Source organism: Sciurus vulgaris (genome assembly GCF_902686455.1).
Source record: "Sciurus vulgaris genome assembly, contig: HiC_scaffold_152_arrow_ctg1, whole genome shotgun sequence".
Lineage (NCBI taxonomy): Eukaryota > Metazoa > Chordata > Mammalia > Rodentia > Sciuridae > Sciurus > Sciurus vulgaris.
Genome location: NW_027632901.1, coordinates 158,291 through 181,755, shown reverse-complemented (window position 1 = coordinate 181,755; position 23,465 = coordinate 158,291). Strand labels below are relative to the sequence as shown.

At 47.3% G+C, this 23,465-nt stretch overlaps 1 protein-coding gene and 1 pseudogene across 2 annotated transcripts in view; one reads left to right on the top strand and one right to left on the bottom strand.

Moving 5' to 3' along the window:
• Nucleotides 1–9,019: 9,019 nt before the first annotated feature.
• Nucleotides 9,020–14,213, bottom strand: LOC306652233 (putative RNA-binding protein 19; the record flags this gene model as incomplete). The annotated part of the gene is made up of 6 exons (XM_079125253.1): nt 9,020–9,254; nt 9,727–9,857; nt 11,282–11,485; nt 12,338–12,409; nt 13,831–13,869; nt 14,144–14,213. The coding sequence occupies 6 exons, from the start codon at nt 14,211–14,213 to the stop codon at nt 9,057–9,059; spliced, it is 714 nt and encodes a 237-aa protein (XP_078981379.1). The 3' UTR covers nt 9,020–9,056.
• Nucleotides 14,214–21,898: 7,685 nt separating this feature from the next.
• The window catches only part of LOC306652232 (CCR4-NOT transcription complex subunit 4-like), a 98,587-nt pseudogene continuing 97,020 nt past the window's right edge, over nt 21,899–23,465 (top strand). The window contains exon 1 of the transcript in view: nt 21,899–21,928. The product of the transcript in view is annotated as a CCR4-NOT transcription complex subunit 4-like (transcript). The remainder of the gene's footprint in view (nt 21,929–23,465) is intronic.

Genomic DNA, 23,465 nt, shown 5'->3' with positions numbered 1-23,465 from the left:
GCCTTGGCTACCTGGCCTCATCCACAACCACAAAGACCACATCACAAACACAAACAGGTGGCCTCGGGAACATTCCAGCATCCCAACACTAGATGCCAAGCAGCTTCAGGAATGCAAGACAGGTTCCCAGAAGACTGACAGAAACTTATAGAGGGGAGAGGTGTGGGGACGATGGTACCCCAGAAGGTTCATGGCTACTGCAAGGGGTAGCCTCTCCTCAGCAATAGCCAGTTTCTGCCCCCTTGGTATGGCCAGAAGTTCAGAGTTTTGAAAAGCAGCATAATACCCAACTTTACATGGGAAAACCCAGTTTTTCAATCTTGGCAACTTAATTCAATGGCATGAGTACCAAGCAGGAGCTGGTTAACCGACCAGCAAGCAGACACCTCCCTCTTGCTTAGAGAACTCTGGAAAAGACAGATCACCTTCCCTGCTCTGTCCCAGGGGCCTGCCAGGGTTCCAGGGGTGGGAGCCTCCCAGGGACACCCTGGGGAGCCCAGGGCCCTCAGCAAGGTGGAGTCGACTCCACCCAACCCCGGCCCAGGAGCCTGATCACAGGCATTTGGGTTTAGTGAGAGCCGAGCTGAGCTGAGCAGGCTGGGTCAGTGGGCACCTCAGGAAATGTGCTCAGGAACGGTCCCTCCCTGGGCAGGTCAACTGCTCTCAGCCCCGTCCAGGGAGGGGCACTGGGAAAAGCAGCTGGCTGGAGATGAAAGCCGTGTTCCTGTGTGCCGGGCCTTTCCCCAACAGCGCAGGCTGGCTAGTTCCAGAGACGTCCACTCCCTAACCCTTCACACCCACAACGACATCCCTGCCCCTGCAGTGCCCAGATCCTGAAATGCTATGAGAAGAGGGCATGGCAGTCTTTAGAGATCTGCTGACCACGAGGCCTGGAGACAGAGGTCAGGAAGGGCAGAGCCGTGGGACATGCACGTGGGAACACAAGGCTGTGGACCTGTACTGCACATCTGTATCACCCACACAGCCTGGGCCAGTGACAGAGCTGCCCTGACTCCACATCCCTCCTGCAGCCAGGAATAAAATCACAATGACACACACACACACACACACACACACACACACACACGCTCTCTCTCTCTTTCTCTCCTGCACTGTGTTGTACTGTTACGAAAAACAAGCATCCACTACTCATCCACAGGCCTAGTTACTATCACCTGCCATTGGACAACAGAGTGGCTGCCCTGCCAGTGGCCTCTCAGTGCCTGCTCCCAGTTTGCCAGCTCCTTTGACCTCATCCCTGACCTCACTGGCCTCTTCGCTGATGCTCAAGCCTGTCAGAGCCATGCTGACCACAGGACCTTTGCACTTGCTATCTCCTGGCCCAGCCATCTCCCCTCCTGTCTTTCCGGACCTGGTTTCTGCTTGCCCAGTGTCAGTCCAAACATCCTGCCCTCAGACAGGTCTTCCTGACTACACTACCACACTAGTAAAAAAGGCCACCATGTCCCTGGTGTCCTCTTTCCAGAGCCCCTAGCCTGTTCTGAAACCATCTTCCTTACTGGTTGCATCTGGGTCCCCAACTAAAGGGGAGTTCACTGAGGACAGACCCAGCCTGACGCATCATGCCTGCACACCCAGCACTGTCTCAGAGAGGACACTCCAAAAACATCTGCAGAAGGCCAACAAGCCTAGTGCTCGAGGGGAGCAGTGGGGATGGGCAAGGACTCAGGCCTCAGGGCTCACAGCTGTGGGGCACATCCCCATGCCCTCCACATGTGTGACCTCTGGAGGTCACTAACGCCGGGGCTTCCTCTTTTCCATATGTGAGTGGGGACCGTGGCCAGAGCTGCCTGCAGGGTGACTGTGAGGTGAACATCAAGGCTGTGCGACAGCCCCTGGGCCCATCCAACACCCAGAAGCAACACTACACCATGAACACTGCTCCTGGACCCTGCATGTCCAGCTGGCCAGGCTGGCACCCAGGGGAGCCCATGATGCCCTCTGAGGGAAGGCGGCTGTGGGGGAGGCCCAGCCCTCCTCCTGCAGGTTCAAGGTCAGACCTCTGTGTGCAGGGGACAGTGTCCCTGCTGGCCCTGAGGACAGGACCCAGCCTGACACAGTCACCCCTGCACCTCCCAGCACCTCCGAGCCACCAGGCCAAACTCAACTGCAACCCGCATCCAGGTCCAAGCAGGTCCAGACATGGCCCAGGGCTGAGGCCACCACCCAAAGGTCTTTTTAAGAAGTACTTTGCTGCCGGCCTCAATGGGGAGATAAAGGATGACAAGAAAGAAAAAATTAAGTGACTGTGAGCCTCAAGCAGATATTCGCCAACAGAATCACCAGTTCCTGGCAGGAGGAAGCAGAAGAGGGGCCGGCTGCAGGAGCAGGAGCAGGAACCACTGGGCTGCAGGCAGGAGGCAGGGAGGGGCTTCCGCCACAGCCCCACAATCAAATCCAGTCACGCAGCACCGCTTTATTATAATCAGGCTGCACCACCCCTCCAGCCTCCTGCACTGTGGCCACTGGCAGACTGTTATCAGTTGCAAGCAGCTTTCCAGGACCCCCCATCCAGAGTCCTTTATCTGGAGGTGAGGGTCTTGGTTGTGGGGAGATAAAACATGCTGGCCTCTCCCTGGAGACTGGCAGAGAGCAGAGCAGAGCACTACAGAGAGGCACGGTCCCTCCTGCTCCCCCTGCCCAGCCCCAAACCCAGGCCTGGGGCCGCTGGGCCCCCCACCTCCTGTCATCCTGAGGAAGCATCTGGAACAATTTGCAGAGGGTGGGTGGGGTGCTGCAGAGGAGAGGGCACAGCTCATGGGACCAGGGACTGGGGGCTGTGCAGGCAACATGGTCAGAAAAGGAGATCAGCTCCCAGAGGCTACGGCAAGCCCAGCGGGGCTGGACAGATCCCAACTCTGAGGCCTCCTGTCAGCCAGTGAGCAGACACCAGCCCCTCCAAGCTGCAGGCCTGTCAGGACCCTCAACACTAACCTGAGCCTGGGGACAGAAGAGTGTTCTAACAGGGTCCAGACACTGGTGCCCAGAAGACACTGCTCGAGCCCCAGAGCAGGCCTGCACCTGAGGTCCTCCTTGGATGCGTCCATGACCAGCCCAGGAGCTCCTGGGAAGTCTGGGCCATGTCCCTTGTGGTCACCCTGGACAACAGTGGCAGAGTTACGGACGTGCGCTCCCTCTGCGTGAGGGTAACAGTGGTCAGCATGGCATCTCCCCCGTCCTCAGGGGGGTGCCTGGGCACCACCCTCACTGTTCAGGACCAGAAATGCCTGAAGAGAGGCAGCTGGCCCAGCCCCAGAGAAGGCATGAGACAAGGATCCTGCCCACCATCACTGGTACACATGACCTCCTCCCCAGAAGCAGGACCTCAGCATGAGAACATGGAGAGCTTGGCATCAGCAGGCAGGGAGCAGGCCCTGCTCTGCCCTGGGGCAGCACCCTCTCTGCACTCCCTCAGGGTGCATGGTCAGGGAGACAGACGAGGTGCCTACTTGAGAGGGCACCATCTATTTCAAACAAAAGCAGCCCAGCCAGATGGAGGCAGACACAAGGAAGTACCATGCCCAATGTGCCTGTCCCCTGCCTGTGCCCAAAGCAGGGAGGAAGAAGCCAGACTGGAGCTGTCTGCAAGCCTCCTGACCCCGCCAGTGTGTGTGCTTGAGAGAAGGGTTCAACTGGGTCAGAAATCATCACCCGGGTTCACGTGCAGCAGCAGAACTGAAAGCCACGGTGGCTGCCAACTGCAGGGTGATGGCTGCTTATGGACACAGGAGGACCCCACGAGGGGAGTGGTCCATGAGCACAAGCAGGGTGGCACCACAAAGCCGACCTGGGCGGCACAAAGGAGGGACTGGAAAGGTTCACGCCTTTCATCATCCACCTAGCAGGTGGTGTGCGCTCCATCTGCAGAGTGAAGGGATGGGTGTGGCCTCCAGGCCAGCGGGTCCCAAATGCCCTTACAGATGGCTAGTCCTGAAGACCCACGGCCATGCTCACATGAGCCGCAGGCATGGAGGAAGGCCCCGACCAGGCAAGGCCATGGATTCAAATATTACAGGGGCGATCAGAGGCTCCACTGCCCTCAGCTTTTGTTTTTTGCCATAAAACACTTTTTTGGTAAATATATGAGGACAATGGAGATGGTAGACAAGGGGCTTATCTGTCTTTAAGAGGAAAATTCTCATTTTAGTAAACTGAGCAATTGGTAACCCTGTGTGTGGTGGGCTGAGGGGTAGGATCTTAACAACTGGGTCAAACAACCCAGTCTGCAGGAGGCTCCTGAAGGTGTCTGACTAAAAGGTGTGGTTGTGGGTCCCTGGGGAGCTGCCCATCTCCTGAGGCAGCTGTGGGTATGGGGCAGGTCTCAGTTCTTGGGCATCCTGACAGGGGTGAAGTTCAGAAATGTTCCAGGTCATGCAGTCTGCACAACAGACTTGACAAGGAAAGCTTACTCTGCTCACACGCCTACTGTGCAGTCAGCCAGGGGGCTGGGACCACCCAGGCTGGGGTGGCCCACCACTGCTCTTCCCTTTCCTGCATGTGCAGTCGCTGGACACGAGGGGGGCACTGTGCCACATGCAAACAGGGCTCTCCTCCCTGCTGCCAGCTCTCCACACCTACAGAGCACGGATGCTTTACCAGCTGTTCTGAGTATGAAGATATCTAGGTTTTCTTCCCTCACCCTCAGCTGCTACCTTACACTGCACTCACAACGCTCTATTTGGTACCAGCGATTGAACCAGGGGTGTCTAACCACTGAGCAACACACCCAGCCCTATTTTATATTTTAGAAAGGGTCTCACTGAGTTGCTTAGTGCCTCGCTAAGTTGCTGAGGATGGCTTTGAACTCACAATCCTTCTGCCTCAGCCTCCTGAACTGCTGGGATGAGTGGTGCGCGCCACTGTGCCCTGGTATGATGCTCTATTTTTCAGGATGTTTTACATATCTATACAATTAGAGACTGAAATCTGTCAGTGTGCAAAATGAACAAAGTGTTAACCCAGTGGCCTGATGAACACTTCCGTACTGCCCTGGTCTCCTCCCACATAGACTTGTTCTTACACATTTCTGGCTCCACCACGTTCTTTTCTGCAGATTTCACTGGTGCCTCTTGGTGATCTTTCCTCTGTGGGGCTATGCCAGAGAAGACGCCAACTGGAGCCCACTTGAGATACAGCGGGACATGGGGAACTGCAGAGGCAAAGGTGCCATCCTGTGGGACTCCATCTTGGGACATGGCTGGAGAGGGATTCAGTCCCATGAGCAGATGGAAGAGTCTGAGGGTCTGAGGAGATGGGTGCTCCCCAGGGCAGAGGAGCCAGAAAGAGAAATGAGGTCCAGAGCCCCAGAAGAAAAACACTCCAGCCCCTGGGCTGCACCTTAGGCTGCAAAGGAGCACCCATGCCTCTCCCGCCTTGCTCGAGGGTGGAGTTAAGGCACCCCCTGCATTTTCTCTAGTCAGAGGATGAAAGGGGGAGTGTGACAAGGGGAAGAACTGCTAGCAAGGGGCGGCTCCAGCAGGAAGTCAGTGTGGTCACCCAGAGAAGCGCTCTTGTTCCACACACATGTTCAGAGGCGGTTTCTTAACCAAGGAGACACAGATGTTGCTAATGGCTACCTCAGTAGAAGGCGCTGGGAGCTCCAGGGCAGGGTGGAAGACTTGTCAACTTGGGCCCTCTGTGACTTGTTTCAAATTTCACAATGCAAGATTCACAAGTTAATTACAATCAGAGAAAAAAACACAAGCAGTCAGGTGCTGTGGGACACACGTGTAATCCCAGCAGCTCTGGAGGCTGAGGCAGGAGGATCGCAAGTTGAAAGCCAGCCTCAGCAACTCAGGGAGGCCCTAAGCAGCTCAGCAAGACCCTGTCTCTGATAAAATATAAAAAAGGACTGGGGATGTGGCTCAGTGATTAAATGTCCCTGGGTTCAATCCCCAGTAAAAAAAAAAAGAAAAAACAAAAGAGAAAAAAGAAAAAAAGAAAACTCATGCTCGGGAGCCAGACTGGAGAGCAGAGAGTAAGTGGTGCCACTTCTGAGCTGGGTGACTTTGGGCCACTGGGCCTCAGTTTCCCTATGTGCAAAAGAGGGACGTGGCCTTGCCTGGGTGGGCCCTTCGCCACCCTTCACCTGGTGATGATTCCTTCCCACTGCAGCAGGAGGAAGGAAGAAGGGCATCTGTGGTGCTGGCACCAGCACCTGTCTTGTGGGTCAGGAGCTCACTGACTGCCTGGCAGCACAGTGGGCAGGGCCCTAGCTGGGGATGACCATGGGGGGCAGCAGCTGTGGATAAATGACCTCTGCACGTGCAATGCCTGCCCTGAGGATCACTGGGGGACCGTAGTCTGCAAAGCATCAAGGCACCTGACAAAGAAGAGACGGCTTTGCCTCCACCCCAGAATCTAAGGAGACGGCCCATGCAACTGTCACCAAGATCCCGAGGTGGGATGTCCTGTGTTATCTGGGTGGGCTGTAAACCCAGGAGGAGATTTGGGATGAAGAAGGCCCAAAGAAGGGGCACAGACGGGAGTGGGATGGTAGTGGTGCAGTGAGCCGAGGGACACCAGGAGCCCAGTGGTGGCAGAGACAAGGACAGGTCCTCCCCAGAGCCCTCAGAGGTGCTGGCCACACCCTGGACTTGGACACCTGCCTGCCTGTTCTGCCACAGGTGACTTTCTGTTGGTCTAAGCCAACATGCCGTGGCTATAGATATTCTTAAACAGCCCCACATAGAGAACTGACTTTCAGCTTATCACGGGTAGAGGACAGCAGAGAAGCAGACGGTGAAGGCTCAAGTTGAGGCAGGAAAGGAAGCCAGGGAATGTGGGGACAGGGCAGGAGAAGGGGCAGGGCACTTTCTGCCACTGCACTGCGGGAGGGCAGAGCTCAGGCTGAGGGCCCTCCCACATGTCAGGTCCCTCTCCCCTAACCATGCAGGGGCAGCCCTACCTTGGTGTAGGTCAGGTGTCAGAAAGCCCGCATGCCTCCAGGGGCTCCAGGAACTCCACTATGATGGCAGTGACCCTGCCCTCAGACAGCAGCACTCGGCCCAGGCTCCCGAAGTGGCCGAAGGTCTCCCGCAACTCAGCTGCCAGGGTGACTGCGGGGAGGTTCTTGGCTAGAATCATGGTCTCTCTTTGCTCTGCTGCAGCCTGTAGAGCAGACAGGACTCGTGAGGGATGGCAGCGGGGGTTCATTCTGACACCAGCACTGTCTGGGGCCCCAGGGGCCAGGTTCCTGGGAAGCAGACCCAGGAGGCACCACCCTCTCCAGCAGGCCATCTGCTGGCTCCACAGCTGGGTAGTTCTGCTGAGGGGTCAGCCCCCAGCCCCCCACTGAGCCATGCAGACCCTGACATGACCAGCCTGCTGGGTGACCAGCCTCCCGGGTGCCCGAGCCGCTGTTCCACTGATCAGACTGGCATCTCAGTGTGGAACTTCAGGCCACCTGCTGCCACAGGTGTGGAAAAGCCCCAGGAGCAGCCTGTCCCTGAGAGGGCCAGTGGAGCAGTGAGCCCTCAGGTTTTGCTTCCAGCCACCACAGGGCCTGTCGACACACCCCCAGCCTCCCTGGAGCCCCATCCCCAGCTCTGTAGCAGCCATCAGTTGGGCCCATCAGAGTCCACGGGGAGGGCAGTTGGGACCCACCTGGCTGAAGGAGTCCAGGCTGACCCCATTATGGAGAAGGAAGTGCCACACCACTTCGACCAGTTGGGTCTCCCCAGGGGCCACACAGACAGCCATGCTGCCCTTGGTCTCCTGAGGGAGGGAAGAAAGTAGGCCCACAGCCATCAGGTGGACCTGATCTGCTCTCTCCAGCCAGCAGATGAGCAGTCCCAGGGGAAGTGGGTTCAGTGGTGCCCCTCCCTAGCCACACCCGCCTGACCCCCTCTGACACCCTCTCCAGCCACGTGGTCCTGCACCCGCTCTGGCTCTTCCCTTCTCCACAGTTGTCAGGTCTGTGCTCCTCTTGCAGCCCCTGGGGGCTTCTGCAGGGCTGACCCTGACCCTGACCCCTCACTCCAAGTAGTCCTTGCTCTGTCACCTCCCCTACCAGCCCAGGCTCTCCTCTCTCCACTAGGAGGCTCCAGAAGGCACCAGAAGGCTCTAGAAGGCAGGACCCTGCCCCAGCACTACGAAGCCCTGGTGCTCGTGGAACTCATGGCACCAGAATCACTGCGGCTGTCCCTTGCCCCTCCTTCCAACTCAGGCCAAGCTGCACTGCCCAGCGTGGCAGCCATGAGCCATTGGGCACCTGAGGCGTGGCTTGTTCAAAACCACATCCTGCTATGCATGAAATTCAGTGGGAATTCAAGGACTGGGTGGGAACAAGGGAGGAGAAACACCCTGTGACTACGCTGGGCACAGAGAATCGATGATCCCTCAGACACGTTAACTGAAGAAGGCGTCTGTTAGAATTAAATTTTCTTTCTTTTAAAAACGTGGCCACCAGGCCATTCAGTTACACATGGGCTTGCCATCCACCTCCACAGACAGGTTGGCCTAGAGTGTCTTGAGGAAGGGCAGAGGACCGTGGAGAAAGCAGCCAAAAGTCAGAATCAAGGGTCATCCCTCACCACGTGGCTGAAACACACTCCTGGTTTTACCCAGAAGAACTCCGCTGGGGTCCAGCCCTGGACAGATTTGCCAAGTGGGTCCGCAGACACGAAGCTTGCAAGTCACGGGCCGCTCACGTGGTCCAACGCTTGGCTCTTGGTGTGATGGCATTGGCCACAGTGTTGGGCCCCATGAACAGTGTGTTCCAGTGGTGGGAGCTGCGGGCAGGAGCAGAGCAGAACAGGCCACGCTGGGACCCACGGGCGCTCTCTCACAGACACATAGCCTGTCATTCGCCTCCCTGCCTTCCTAGCCCTCGCACCAGCTTGCCTGTCCTGGGTGGGCTCCCCACCCACAGGCAGTGGGGCTGACAGATCCAACCTCTGGCAGTGCCAGCAGCCAGCCTGTGCCAGGTGGCAACTGTCCACTCGTAGAGGACACAAAACCTCAGAGCATAAGTGATCATGGCACTGCTCTCCCCATCTGCAGTGGCAAAACGGGATCAGAGGTGAGGATGAACCTCAAGCTATAGAGCAAAAGGGACCAGGCAGCCTGGAAAGGCAGAGAAGGTGGCAGAGCCTGGGCAGCGCTGGCAAGGACCTGGAGCTGCTGGTTTTGTCCTTGGAGGTATTCTTCTTCTTGTAGGATAAGCCGGGAGTGTCAGCATCCTCACTGGCTTCCTTCCTGATGGTGGATGGCAGCACGTGCAGCATCCTGCCCTGTGGGGACATGGGAGGAAGTGGGCAAGCTGCCCTCCCACCCTCCAGCCCTGTACTCCAGTGGGTCCCCCTGTTTAGTGGGACCTCCTGTCCTAAACGAGTTGGACCCAGGGCCAGACCTTCCAGAGGACAGGGACAGCAGCCGGAGCAGAAACATGGTTACTCAGTCTGGCTGGCACTGGCGTCCCCGACATGGCCATGCCAAGGGAAAGGTGCCCCTCTGTGACACCCCATGGCCCCTCACACTGCACCCCCAGGCCCTGCACAGAGAGAACATGAGTGGCCGTGGGTGGGCCAGGTCTTGCCTGGAGCCCACAAGGTCCGTACACTGTGAATGAAGGTGCACTGGAGGGGAGGTGGCCTGGGCACATCGTAAGGTGACCCTGAAAAGCAGAGCTCCCTGCATTCCACAGAGCCATCCCTCCTCCATCACCAGGCTCGGCAACCCCAGCAGGTCTGTGAGCAACCTCACCTGGAACACCTGCCCATCCACTGCCACGTAGGCCTTCACCGCCTGCTCGGGGAACATGAAGTTGACAAAGGCAAAGCCCTTGGGTTTCTTGGTCAGGCTGTCGATGGGGTAGTGGAGCTCTGACAGGGGACCTGAGCCCAAGCTAGAGGGAAAGTACCGGGCACTAAGGGTCAGTCACGCGAACACAGCACAACTGCTGTGCACTGGCCATGTCCACTCAGCCCGAGGGAAGGACGGTGAATGCCAGCCACGAGGCCCACCTTCAGGTCAAGGGTATCATTTCCCAGTCCCCTTGTGCCCACCCTAAGAGAAGCGAGGAGGAAGGTGTCGGGTTGCACCTGGCTCCATGGCCTTCTGCGCACAGCCTTTCCTGGGCAGTGGCATTGCCCACACAGGCCTCCTCCTCTAGCCTGTGAATGGTACAACAGTCACCACACACACAGTGGCCTTGAGGGTCCAAGAGTTAGTGTGCAGTCACTACCCAGAGCCTGCTGTAATTAGTGCCACATAAGTGTTTATGACACCATCCCTCTCAGAGGACACCGTCTGCAGTGGTTCCACTCTGAACACCAGGTGCGGTCCCATCCCAAGTGGATACCTGCAGTCTATGGTCAAGCCCCCTCCCATCCACCCAGTGCTGCCCTATGGCCAGGACACCAGCCCATGGGAGGACCTGGGGAGCAGGACAGCAGGATAGACCTTCAGGTCCCCTCACCTGGCCTGCAAGCAGGTTCCCCTTGGGACCTCTGAGCTGACCTTGGCCTGAGCCACACTCACACAGCCTCACTGATCCTCCACACCCAGGACAGCCTCCTGGGAGACAAGGGCACTGGCAGCATCTCCAGAGCACAGATTCACCTGCACTGTGAGCCCACCTTCCTCCCCTCGACAAATGGCCCCTGTGACCACGCTCAACTACAGGCCTGCAAGTTCCCAGCCCAAAAAGTAACAGCAGCAAAACCAAAGACGGCCCTGGTGTTGCCTCTTCTCAGAAGCTCAGTTTTCTTGGGAAGACTTGAGAAAGAAACATCCAGGGCAGGAGCAAGGTGGTGGGAAGGGCTGGGCGGCTACTGAATTCCAACACCAGAAACCAAAGAATCTCAGGAAAATGCCTCCATCACTCCTGCTCTGAATTTGAATGGTGAGAGCTAAGGAATCAAGTTCTGCTGGGTGTGCTGGCTATGCCTGTGGTCCCAGCAACTTGGGAGGCTGAGGCAGGAGGATCAAGGCCAGCCTCATGGACTTACCAAGACAGTTTCAAATTAAAAAATAAAAAAAAAACTGGGGATGTAGCTTGGTGGCAGAGTGACCCTTGGTTCAATCCCCAGCACCATTAAAATAAAAAAAAAAAAAAAGGAATCCAAGTTCAAGTTCAGAAAGCAGAAGATGCCACTGGATCTGCAGTGGGGACAGAGAGCCCTGTTTTCAGAATAGGAGACCAGCTGGAGCCACTGCTCAAGGTCAAGAGTGAGTGGGAGTCAGACGGGACCAACCCAGCCAAGTAGGAGCCAGGTGCAGCAGGGGCCCACATGCGCGGTCAGGAGCAGAGCCCTACTGTAGGGAGAGAAGAGCACCTCCAGGTCCTCCTCGGTGCTGGTGTAGGGCATGTTGTGCATGAAGAGCCTCCTGGAGTCAGCCAGGTCCTCCTCCTCCTCGTTCTTCCCATGCGTCCGGCCTTGCCAGGGCTGCACACTGTTCTGCAGGGGCCCCTTGGCTGTGGGCATGTGCTTCTCCCTGAACACCTTGATATAGTGTCCACCTGCAGGAGGAGAGGGTCCAGGGAGCCTGGGACTTGACATACCTGGCTGGGGACCCACGCCCTGGCTGCAGGCTGCAAGATGCTCCAGCTGGGAAAGGTGATGGGCCCAGCAGCAGGCTCTGTAGCGGGGCAGCGGTCTGAGCCCCTGGGACCTCGCCCAGCCTGCCAGCATGGCCTCAGCCCTCGAAGCCTGCTCCCACTGTCCCAGGCCAAGTGACAGTTACTCTGAATTCTGAGCCCACTCTGGCACTCCTGGCAGCTCTTCCTTGGGAAAGGTCTCCTGTAACAGCCCAAACCTGAAAAATCATCTGCTGGTGAGCAGGTTGCAAAAAAGCACCCTGCATTCATGCCTAATGAGGCCACAGGGACGGTCTGCCTCCGCCCATACCGCCAAAGCTTGATGGATACCTTCCCCAGACCTGCCAGCAGGACTCCCGGGGACCCCATCTACCCTGACACAACGCATCCTCTGGAGTCCATGGCTGGGTCCAATCGCCATCCCTGCCAGAGAGGGTGGAGGACCACGTCCCAGCTCAGGGAAGGTGCCCTTGCTGCTCCCCCACCAAACCTGCCCAGAGGCCAGTGCCTGCTCCTCACTCCAGGAGGCCCAGCAGCCACCCCACTGGAGACCTGCCTCCTCCAACCCCAGCCCTCGCCATTGCCCGGACCGCCCCGTACTGCCCAGGGCCATGGACTCACGGGCTCCGGTGCTGCCTGCCTCTCTGCAGCCCCTCTGCTGCTGTACCCTCAGAGCCCACAGTGTCGGGTGGGAGGGAAAGCTGGGCACAGACGTACATGAAGGAACCCACAAGGGAACGAGGAGCCTGAGGGGCCCGGCCAGTGCCCCCTTACCCACGTATATCCTGTCCCACTTCAGGGCTTTCTTCACTTCCTCTTCACTGCTGAAATCCACAAAGACATACCCTGAGGGGGACCAGAACAAAGGTAACTGCAGGCCCTGAAGATGCTAGGAGTCACTGGGGACTCTGCACCCAGCTCAGGGCAGAGGCAGGAAGCCTCCAAAGCACACCTGCCTCCCCCCCACCAGGCCAAATTCCCTTTTGAGGAGACCTCTGCACCAGCCTGGCTTGGCAGGCAAAGGTGACAGATGCCAGGAGTCAGAAACAAGGACCTTTCTGCCTCCTTCTCAGCCTTAGCCCTTCCCTGACCAGGTTCCGCAAAGGAGAAATGCTCACAATGGCCCCATGACCCAGCCTAGCACTGGAGGGCTGGATTTTGCGACCACCCTCCCAGCGCCAACTTCCCTCCAGCCATGCCTCCTGCCTCTGAGCAGCCAGATCCAAGGCTCCAAGGCCAGGGGTGGAGGCTCACTGCCCAGAGCAGACACCCAGGGGCAGCACCACGCATGCTTAGAGTACAGCACCACCTGCCAGCACCACTCCTGGGGAGCAACAGAGGCCACGACTCACACAGCACCAGCTGGTGGGGGGTCTTTCCTGCTTATGGGAGGCCTCCACAGCCTCAGCCTCATGGGGCCTCTACCCATGGAGCCTCAGATCAGCGCCCTGTCTACCCCCCATCTTCTGACAGCATGAACTCAGCCCGGCAAAACCAGAACCACTGGCCCCTATCTAAACAGATGCGGGGACCTGCCAGAAGAGCAGAGGCTGGGCAAGGAGAAACAGGTGAAGATTCTGACACTCCACCAGGCTGCCAGAGGCAGGAAGGAGGCCACCAGATCCATGTCTTGTCCAGGGTAGAGTGAGACATGCTCCACCCTGTGCCCACCTCCCTGACTCGGCCCAGTTCCCAGACCTCACCCGTCTTGTTCCCATGCATGTTCCTCACTATCTGAATGGCCACTGGCTTCAGGGGTGCCAGAATTCCATAACATTCTTCTGCAAGGAGACATTTGGCCCCTGATCAGTGCAACAAGAGAAATGTAACCCAATAAAGAGAGGAGGGACAAAGTACTGAATCAGAAAAGAAAACAGGGTGATTGATTATGGTTCTGCTTTCAGTTATACTTGTCTTTCCTCCGTCATAAAATGGAAGAATTGGAAAATAGAGATCAGAGAAGAAATGCATAACAACTATAGAATAATAACATCATCACTACTATTTTAAGGCATCATATCTTACCTTTTTTGAGGTTTTTATTTTTCTTTTATACTTGGGGTCAAATCTAGCTTTTCTCACTTTACTTTACAGCATAGATATCTGTCCATGATACTTCACATTGTAAGGAGATCCCCCATGTTCTTAACCATTCTCTTCTCTGGATGTGTGTATGACTTAACACATATTTCAAAAAAATACATGAACAGGCAGGGTGTGAAATCATGGAAAATGCTAAAAAGTGCAAATCAGAAAACAAAACTGACTCCTAATTCCAAGGGCCAGCTCTCCCTTCCTGGCTCCTTCTGCAAAATAAAAAGTGAAACCAGTTTTAATCTGGGCACTGGGTGCTCAAAGTCCCCTGCCCTGAGTAGCCTGTGATGCCAGCCACCAGAGGAAACTAAAAAGCTTTCCAAACAAATGGAAGAAGTCCAGCAAAGTAGGGTTTTCACACTGCTCTGCCAATTTCCTGATTATCAGATTCTCTCCAGAAGCTTGGCCTCATTCCTGGTGCCTGGTGGGACAGCCAGCACCTGTGGTCAGGTGTCTCTGGGGATGAATCCACCTGCCGTTCCACACCTGGCTTCTTCCACTTGCCACAGCACCCTCGGTTCTTCCCTGTCACTGCGTTCTTCATGTGACACCTCATGTTCCCCTCTTTTAATGTGCCCCGTGAGTTAACCCAGGCACTGGTGACATTTTGGGCTTGATGATTCTTTGTTGTGCGGGCTGTCCTGTGTGCAGCAGGGCATCTGACAGCACACCGGGTCCCTGCCCACTAGAAGCCAGCAGCAGCCCCTTCAGAGGTGACAACCAAGAGTTCCTCTGGACATCACCAGGTGTCCCATGGGAGCGGATCATTCCCTTCTGAGAATCATGGATACACGCCTTTCCTAGAAATGGAGATTTGCTTTTCTGTTCTTATTGATTGACAATCTGTTATATATATTCACTTTTGTGGCTATTTGGATAGATTCTACTTTTTTATTATAATCACAAATAAAATTGCTGTGAATATTCCTGTACAAATCTTCGCATACACATAAGCTTTGATTTCTTTTTCTTATAGGGAAAATATCTCATCTAAAAGATATAGTAGATTTTTTTGTAATATGCATGAAAAAATGATTGTATCCCTTTTCATTCACACTACTAGTATTTGAGAACGCTAACTTCTCCATGACCTTGACAAGTGATGATATTTATTGTAGATTTAATTTGCATTTTTGCAGAATAATAATATTGAGCACTTTTTTGTATTTGTGATTCATATATTTTCTTTGTAAATTGTTCATGTTATTGCCAATTAAAATTTTTCATTATTATGATCATTATTTTTGCATTATTATCCTATATAAACTTATTGTGTAAATATGTGTGTGGGTGTTTGTTTAGTTGTATTTCCATTGCTATGATCAAAAGACCTGACAAGAGGCTGGGGAGATAGCTCAGTTGGTAGAGTGCTTGCCTTGCAAGCACAAGGCCCTGGGTTCGATCCCCAGCACCCAAAAAAAAAAAAATAAAAATAAAAATAACTTAAAAGACCTGACAAGAAAACATCAAGGAGGAAGAAATATTTATTTGGCACTCGTGGTTTCAGAGGTCTCAGTCCACTAAAGACATGCAACATGAGGACTGTAGGCAATAAAACTATACTGTGTTTGTAATTCCTGCTAATTTAACACATTATAGTTGCTCTTGTTACAAAAACACAAAAAGTGTGATAATGTAAGATAATAGACATATTAATTTGCTTCACAATAGTAAATATTTTGTTATTACTTAATTGTGACCTCAGCATAGCTACACACTTCTAATGAGTTACCATAGAGAACAAATGAATGCATATTAAGTTTCCAGTGTGGGACTCTAATAAACACTACTCCAGGCACATGACTAAGGTTACAACAGCAATTAAAACTCAGCAGTCATAGCATGTACCCTCAACATGCTACAGTGAAAGCAACATTTTAAGTTTGTGGTCTCAAAAGTCATAATCCCAATCTAGTTGCAGAAAACTTGCAGACAAAGGAGACCATTCTATGCAATTCCTGACCAATATTTCTAAAATATTCAGTCTTCAAAAACAAGAAAAAAAATCTGAGGATCTATTGAAGAAAAGAGGTATGTAAGGAGATACAATAATAAAATGTGTTGACATTGTTTGGAGATTTATCCCCATCAAAATGTAATTCCAGCATGTGGTGGTGGAGCCAAGTATTGATCATGGGGATAGAGCTTCATGAAAGGATTGTTTATCTTCTAGCACTGAAGTTTTTACCATGGAGTGAGTTGTTTTAAAGTAATTTTGACTTCCATGGCTTTTTCTTGATTCCCCTTTCACTATGATATCTTTGAAGCCAAGCAGTTATTGTCACCTGTTCTTAAAATTGTCAGCCTCCAGGACTGTGAGCTGAATAAATCACTTTTCTTTATAAATCACTCAGTCTCAGATGTCCTGTTATAGCATTAAGAAATAGACTAAACCATACCAAATGGTATCCTGAATAGGATACTGGAACATCAAAAGAATATTTAATTAAGAACTAAGAAAATCTTAATGAAGTTTCTACTGTGTCAATACTGATTTATTGGTGGAGCCAAAAGTGTCATGATAGCATAAATTGTTTAAAATAGAGAACATAGTGTGGTTTATGTGAATTTTTTGCCCTATCTTTGCAAAAAAACTGTTTAAACTACTCCAAAGTTAAAAAAAAAATTACATGAAAGTAATTCCAAAATCTTAAGTGTCCAATGTAGCTTAGAGTACCTGATTATCTTCTCAGGGAATTCTTCACAAATACTTTTCAATCCTGCTAATATAGCAGTATATCTGGCAGAATTTAATAAGTCAACTAATATTTGTGATTCAAGGGCTCAGCACAATTAATTAATGACTTTAACAATTTATAGTAGGAAAAATGGGTTGCCAAGGAACAGAAAAACCCCTTGGTTTTAAAGCAAAATCTTTCTCTTTAAATATGAGTAAGGGAAAACATGAAATACAGATACATCTGGCAACTGTATTCCAAACCTGTTCTATATGGCAAAACATGTAGGGGTGTCTCCAAATATGTGTGCATATTGTTTTGTTTCTATGGCATATTTTATATCTAACCTACTGTATTTTATGCATTGTATATTAAAACATTATAAACACTATTCTTCTGATCTAAACAGTTCATTATTGAAATATTCATCCCACCCAAAGCAATATACAGATGCAATATAATATGTATAAATATACCAGTGAAAATTTTCAGATATAGAACAAAAGATCCTAAAATGTGTATGAAAACACTTAAGACCCTGAATGACCAAAACATTCTGAGAAGAAAAAAAAACAAGTTGGAGGCACTACACTTCCTGATTTAAAAATTACACTATTGATTATAATAGTCTAACAAATATTATATAGTACTATCACCAACATAGACACATAGACTAGTGGAACAGAATAAATACCCCAGAATCAAACCCAAACACATAATGCCAACTAATATTTAGCCAGGACACAACAGAAAAAGGATTGTCTATTCCATCAAAGATGTTGGGAAAACCTGGATATCTACATTTAAAAGAAAGAAATTGGACCTATGTATCATATTATACATGAAAATCAATTTGAAATGGATAAAATTCCTCCTAAATATAATAGCCCAAACTGTAAAACCCATAGAAGGAAACAGGGTGATAATGCTCCTCAAATTGGCATTAGCAATGAAATTTGGGGTAACAATGAGATAGCATCCTCCAGATTTACAAATCAATAGTAGAAAAGCAAATACCTTACTTAAAAATGGGATAAGGAGCTGAACAGACATTTGCCCAAAGAAGACATAAACATGTCCAATGAATATATGAAAAGGGGATCTGTGTCACTAATTGTGTCCATCACAATATTAAACAATATTAATATATATTTTTTTAAATGTAAATTTTATGTATATTATTGGACAATAAAACAATGGTTACCGGAGTGAGGTTGATGGATGAAGAGATATAGGTTAGAGCAAATAGATTTGAGTTTATGCTTTAGCTTTCTCAAATAATTGAGCTATGTAAGTGGAAATAGTCACTAAATCTTTATATTCTTTACTTTTTTAAAAAATAGAGATTAATAGCATTCATTCGTGAATTAAACGATGTAAGTATATAAACCTTTTAACACAGTCTCTGGCAGGAATATTGCTCTATATATGTTAGCTCTCATTATGTGTAACACTTGAAGACCTTTTCAAAACCATAATTATAAAAACTATAAGAAGATTTTAAAGACATAACAGGGGTGAGTGAAGCCCACAAAATGCAAAATTTACTAATTTATTAAAATCAGGACCTTGAGGGTGAATTATACATTAAATGGCTCAATGATTTTTAATAAAATTTAAGAAATAAAAATAGTAGAGTGAAATAATTTTACAATATTGTTATTAAATGAAAAGAGTAACTGGTTCCTTGTGAGTTACCTGAATTTTGTCAGACACATAAAATGTAGTCCTTTTAAATAAATGTAATAATGCTATAATTAATTTTATCAAAAAGGAAAGAATTTCCAGAAGTAATGACTACTTACAGTATGATACATTGTAATAGTTCATTTTAGCCTAACAATGGGTTGAATTTTACATAATAATCTAACTTCTTATTTAGGGGCAGTAGTAGAAATGTTCATATAAATAGCTCTTCTGTGTCTTTTACATAGATAACACTAAAATGATTTATGCTGCCTTATATTCTTCCAGTAATTTAAAAAATGCAGGGTTTGCCTTTTCTGATTATCTGAGCATCCCACTTTTTATTCAGACAAGGAGGATTAAATAATTTCCCTTTTTCTTCTGACTGAAGAAAAACCATAACTAAACTTCCTTCCAATAATGAATATACATTTTATAGAATTTAAAACATCTGTGTATATATGTATAGAACTATTTTGTGATAATTCTAATTTAAATTTTTTAGCTTTTTATAAGGCAGTTCACATTTTTGAATGGAGCTACACATCATACATCAATCTGTAATCTATAAAAGAACAGTAAAATTTCCTTCACCATAAGCTTTATGTTGATATACTTATAAAAACAAAAATAAACGTTCATTACTTAATATCTTTGTTGCAAAATCTTCATTATTTACTTAAATCAAAATTATGTTTTGTCAGCTATATTGTCATTTGGCTAGAATAAGAAAGTTTAGATTACATAAAAAAGAACCCTGTGTCTGATCCATTAGGCTATTTCTAGCAACAAACATAAACCCTACACAGTTCAGCTTCTACACTTTGAATAGTTGCAGTTGAAATAGAGAAAATGCACAAAAATAAAAGGAATCTGGAGAAATTTGAATTATTTTTACCATTGAAATACTAATTTAGATTTTTGTTTATTAAAAAAATCACAGCTCATATTTTAATGTGATAATCCTTATGGCAGATTTTTAAAAATTGTATAATTTCAATTAATTTTCAGATAGGTAGTATGCTGTACAAGATTCACTGAATTATGTGCACAGTACCATAATTATGTGCCTTCTTTCTGTGGTGAATCTGCTCAGAGTCAGCAGCATCTGGAAGATGTTTCTTTTTTTATTTTTAGTTTTATAACAATGCCAGGGTAGCATCAGGGAATGTGTTCAGAATTTTTATAAATAAGTGAAGGAAATAACTTTGAAATCAGCAACCGTTCAGACACATGCTTCTGTTTAAATGAAGAGATGCATACATTTCTCGAGTAAAAAGAGATTCTGAATGTAACTCAGGCTCTAAGCATTAAAAACAAGACACTACCTATTTTTAAATGTTAAGTAAATTGCCACAAAAGCTGCTCATCTGGCCGAAGACATTGCTACTTGAGAATTGACTATTACTTGAAGAAACATGGTGATTATGCAATAAAATCACCACCCAGTATAATGAACTGAACATCTTGGTATTTAACATTCTGTCCTTATGACTAAATGATCATTTTCCCCTTTTTAAAAAACTTGTACATTTCATCACAAAATAAATAAGTTTCATTGTATTTTGAAATGATTTGTCTTAAATAAAATATTACTTTTTCTTAGAATTGGACTTATGTGCTTTTTTTTTAGCCAAAGAATAATATCTTCAAATGTATTCTTGAAAGAGCCATATGGGATGTATAAATAAAGTAAAATATGGGCAGAAATAGAAATGTCTGAAGAAAAACAAGTTGGTTTCCAAAACTATCACTTACGAGCTTAGAAATTGATTTAACCTCTATGATAGTTATTTCCCAATGCATTGCTTTCAATCCAGGAAGTCATTCAAATTAAAAGTGCAGCAGTGGGCTCATGATCATTAATATTCTTTGTTCTTATCATGTTCCCAATCATCCTAGTGCATCTGGTTTAACAAAATATGTAATGGTGTTATGAAGGCTCAGCTAAACTGGAAGCCAGATGGCTATACCTTGCATTTTTGGGGTGTGGTATTCCACATGAGGCTGTATTTTCTCTGAATCAGCACTCTACAGTCAAAATTTATGATTCCAGGAATTTATAATAGCAAATGATAGAGGTCCCAATTCCTATTATTCCTGGCTATCCACTAGCAAAATATTTGCTTCCCCGCACTATGTTCTTGTGCTTTGCTGACCTACAAGACCTATTCATAAAAGGAGGACTGCTTTCACCAGAACACAAAGCAGTTATTCTAATGAAATGGAAGTTAAGAGTGCCTTTCAGTGTCTTTAGGTTTCTCATGGCTCTCAAACAAAAGACAAAAAAGGAAGTTACTATGCTGGTAGGGGTGATCAATTATGATACTAAGGATAAAGTGAGTGCTATTCCACAATAGAGGTGAAAACATGTGTGTGTGGAATACAGAAGCCTCTTAGGGTACCTTTTGTTACTACCATGCCTCATGCTTAAAGTCAATGAAACTCTGTAATGACTCAGTCCAGGCAGGATATTAGTGACACAGATCCACCAGGGACCTATGAATGTACTTTCCAGCCTCCACAATTGTGGGAATTCTCCCTCTCTTTTGCCATCTTACATACATATAGCAAATGAGTTTTGTCAAAGACCAAGGGCAAAGCAAAGGAGCAAAAGCAGACCTTTCAACAAATACTGCTGGAACAGCTGAACAACTACGTGTAGAACATATATAATATGAAGGTCTGATATCCAAAACATACAAATCAGTCTTAAAAATCAACACTAAGACAATTTAAAAATGTTCTAATGATCTGGACACATGCATCACCAGAGCTGCACAGATGGCAACTAAGCATATCAGGACATGTTCAATATCACATGCCATTATGGAAGGACAATTTAAAATGACCATATAGTACATACCTACTAGGATGACAAGAATACAAAACATTGACAACAACAAATCCTGGTGAGGATGTGGATCAAAAGGAATTTACTTCATCACTGGTAAAACTACAAAATGGTATAGTCTAGAGGATTGGCAAGTACATACAAAACGAGTATGCTATCACCATATAACCCAGCAATCATGCTCCTGGATAGTTACCAAAATGAATTGAAAACTTATGTTCACACAACAACCTGGGCAAAGATTAAAAATTATAACAGTGCTATTCATAACTGTCAAAACTTTGAAGCAATCAAGATTTCCCTTAAAAGGTGTATATACAAACTCTGGTACATTTATAAAAGGGGATATTATACAGAATTAAAAAGAAAAGATCTTCAGTGGTTTCAGCAAAACAACATAGTAGAAAGGGCCAAGTCTTTGTTCCTCTATGAAAACATTCTTTTTAAACATCCATAAACTGGCTACAATAACCTCATAGAAGCTGTGAAATATACTCAAAGGTCAGTAGTAACCAAATAAACATCAAATTTAAAAAATACCACGTTAAATATAATAATAAATGTCATGTCTTTTAACTGTATTTTTGTTCATCCATTCCCAGGCACTGCACAGTCTTGGACAGGAGACAGCAGTGCAGAGACCAGTTCTTTCGTGCAAATGAGAGGCAGCAGATCATAGTTGGTTTACAACATTTTAACATGTCTAGGAGCTGCCCAAAGCACAGGTTGCTGTCTCATGTCTCACATGAGAGAAGCAAAGGTCACTGCTACTGAAAACTACAGGAGGAGTAAAGACTAGTAGTTACCTGAAGCAAACTTTATACTTGAAAATGTATACTGGAGAGAAACTTGGGTAATGTTTTACTCAGTTATTTATTTATTTATTTATTTTTGCTTCTCTGACCAAAAGACCTGATTAGAACAATTTTACAGGAGCAAATTTTATTTGGCTCATGGTTTCAGAGGTCTCAGTCCATAGATGGCCAACTCCATTGCTCTGGGCTTGAGATGAGGCAGAACATCATGGTGGAAAAGTACGATGTAGGAAAGCAGGTCAGAACACATGCACCGGGGGGCGGGGGGGGGAGAGCGTGAGCACTCTGTGCTCAATAGAAACAAAAGATAAACCCAAAGGTACATCCCTCAGAAGCCTACCTGCCTAGAGTTACAGCCCAGTGAATCCATATCACTGGATTAATACACTAATTAGGTTAAGATTCTCATAACCCAATCACGTCACCTCTAAACTTTCTTTAATGGTCTCACATACGAGATTTGGGGGTACACCTCATATCTAAATCATAACAGGAAAGGTGTAATGAAATTACAATATTAAAAGCATTGTGTATTGAGAAAAAAAGTCACACACTAACTGTACCACGATGTTTGCTTAGAAAATAGAATGCCATTAAACAGGCTGATTCTGAGTTAATGAGTCAAAGCCTATTATAGCACAGATCAAGTCTGCAAAGACAGAGAAATTCCTGTTTTTTTCAATAGCCTGATTTTCAGTAACAAAACTCAAACACACAAGATCATAAGATATAAATGAAATAGGAAATATGGGTAATTCTAAGGAAGAAATTTCTTAGAAACTGTTCCTGGAGAAATGCAAATATCATAATTTTTGAACATAAAAGTTAAAGCAACTATCTTAACTATCTATTCATAAGTGAAAATATTAAAAAGAAAACATTAAAACAAATATAGACAGAATAACATTTAATCAGGAAATCATACAAATAAAATGAGAAAATAAACAAAACATACCAATTATAAAAAACAAACAAAATATCTGAAAATGAAAAAAACAATTACTGAACTGAAGAAGTCACTAACTGCAAGGGTTCAACAGAAATTTTGAGTAGAAAAACAAAACCACCAAACATGAATAAAAAAACATTTGCAGTTATCATATCTAAAGAATAAAAAGAGAATAAAGAAAACTGAATGAAGACTAAGGAACTTGTAATCCAATGTTAAGTAGGATAATACACACGATCAAAGTGCCAGAAGAATAAAAAATAAAAGTGTCAGTTATTATTTGAAGAAAAAAGGCTGAAAATATCTCAAATGTGATGAAATTTAAAAAAAATTTTTAGTTGTAGATGGACATAATAAATTTATTTATTTATTTATTTATTTATTTTAGGTGGTGCTGAGGAATGAACCCCGTGCCTTACTCATATAAGGCAAGTGCTATACCACTGAGCTATAGCCCCAGCTCAGTGATGAGATGTTTGAATCTACAAATCCAAGAATCTCAACAAACTGTGGGTAGAAAAACACATACAGAACAACAAAACACATTATAACCCAGTTGTTGAAAGACAAAGATAAAGAGATACCCTTGAAAGCAGCAAGATAAAAGTGATCCTGAAGATAACATTCAAGGATCCTCAGTAAAATTATCCATGTTGTTACAAATGACAGAACTTCCTCCTTTGTATTCCTGAATAGTATTCCACTGTTTATATATATCACATTTTCTTTATCCATTCATTGGTTGGTAGACAGGTGTTTCTACTTCTTGGCTATTTTGAATATGCTGTGATGAACATGGACTATCTCTTTTTTTTTATTGTGGAAA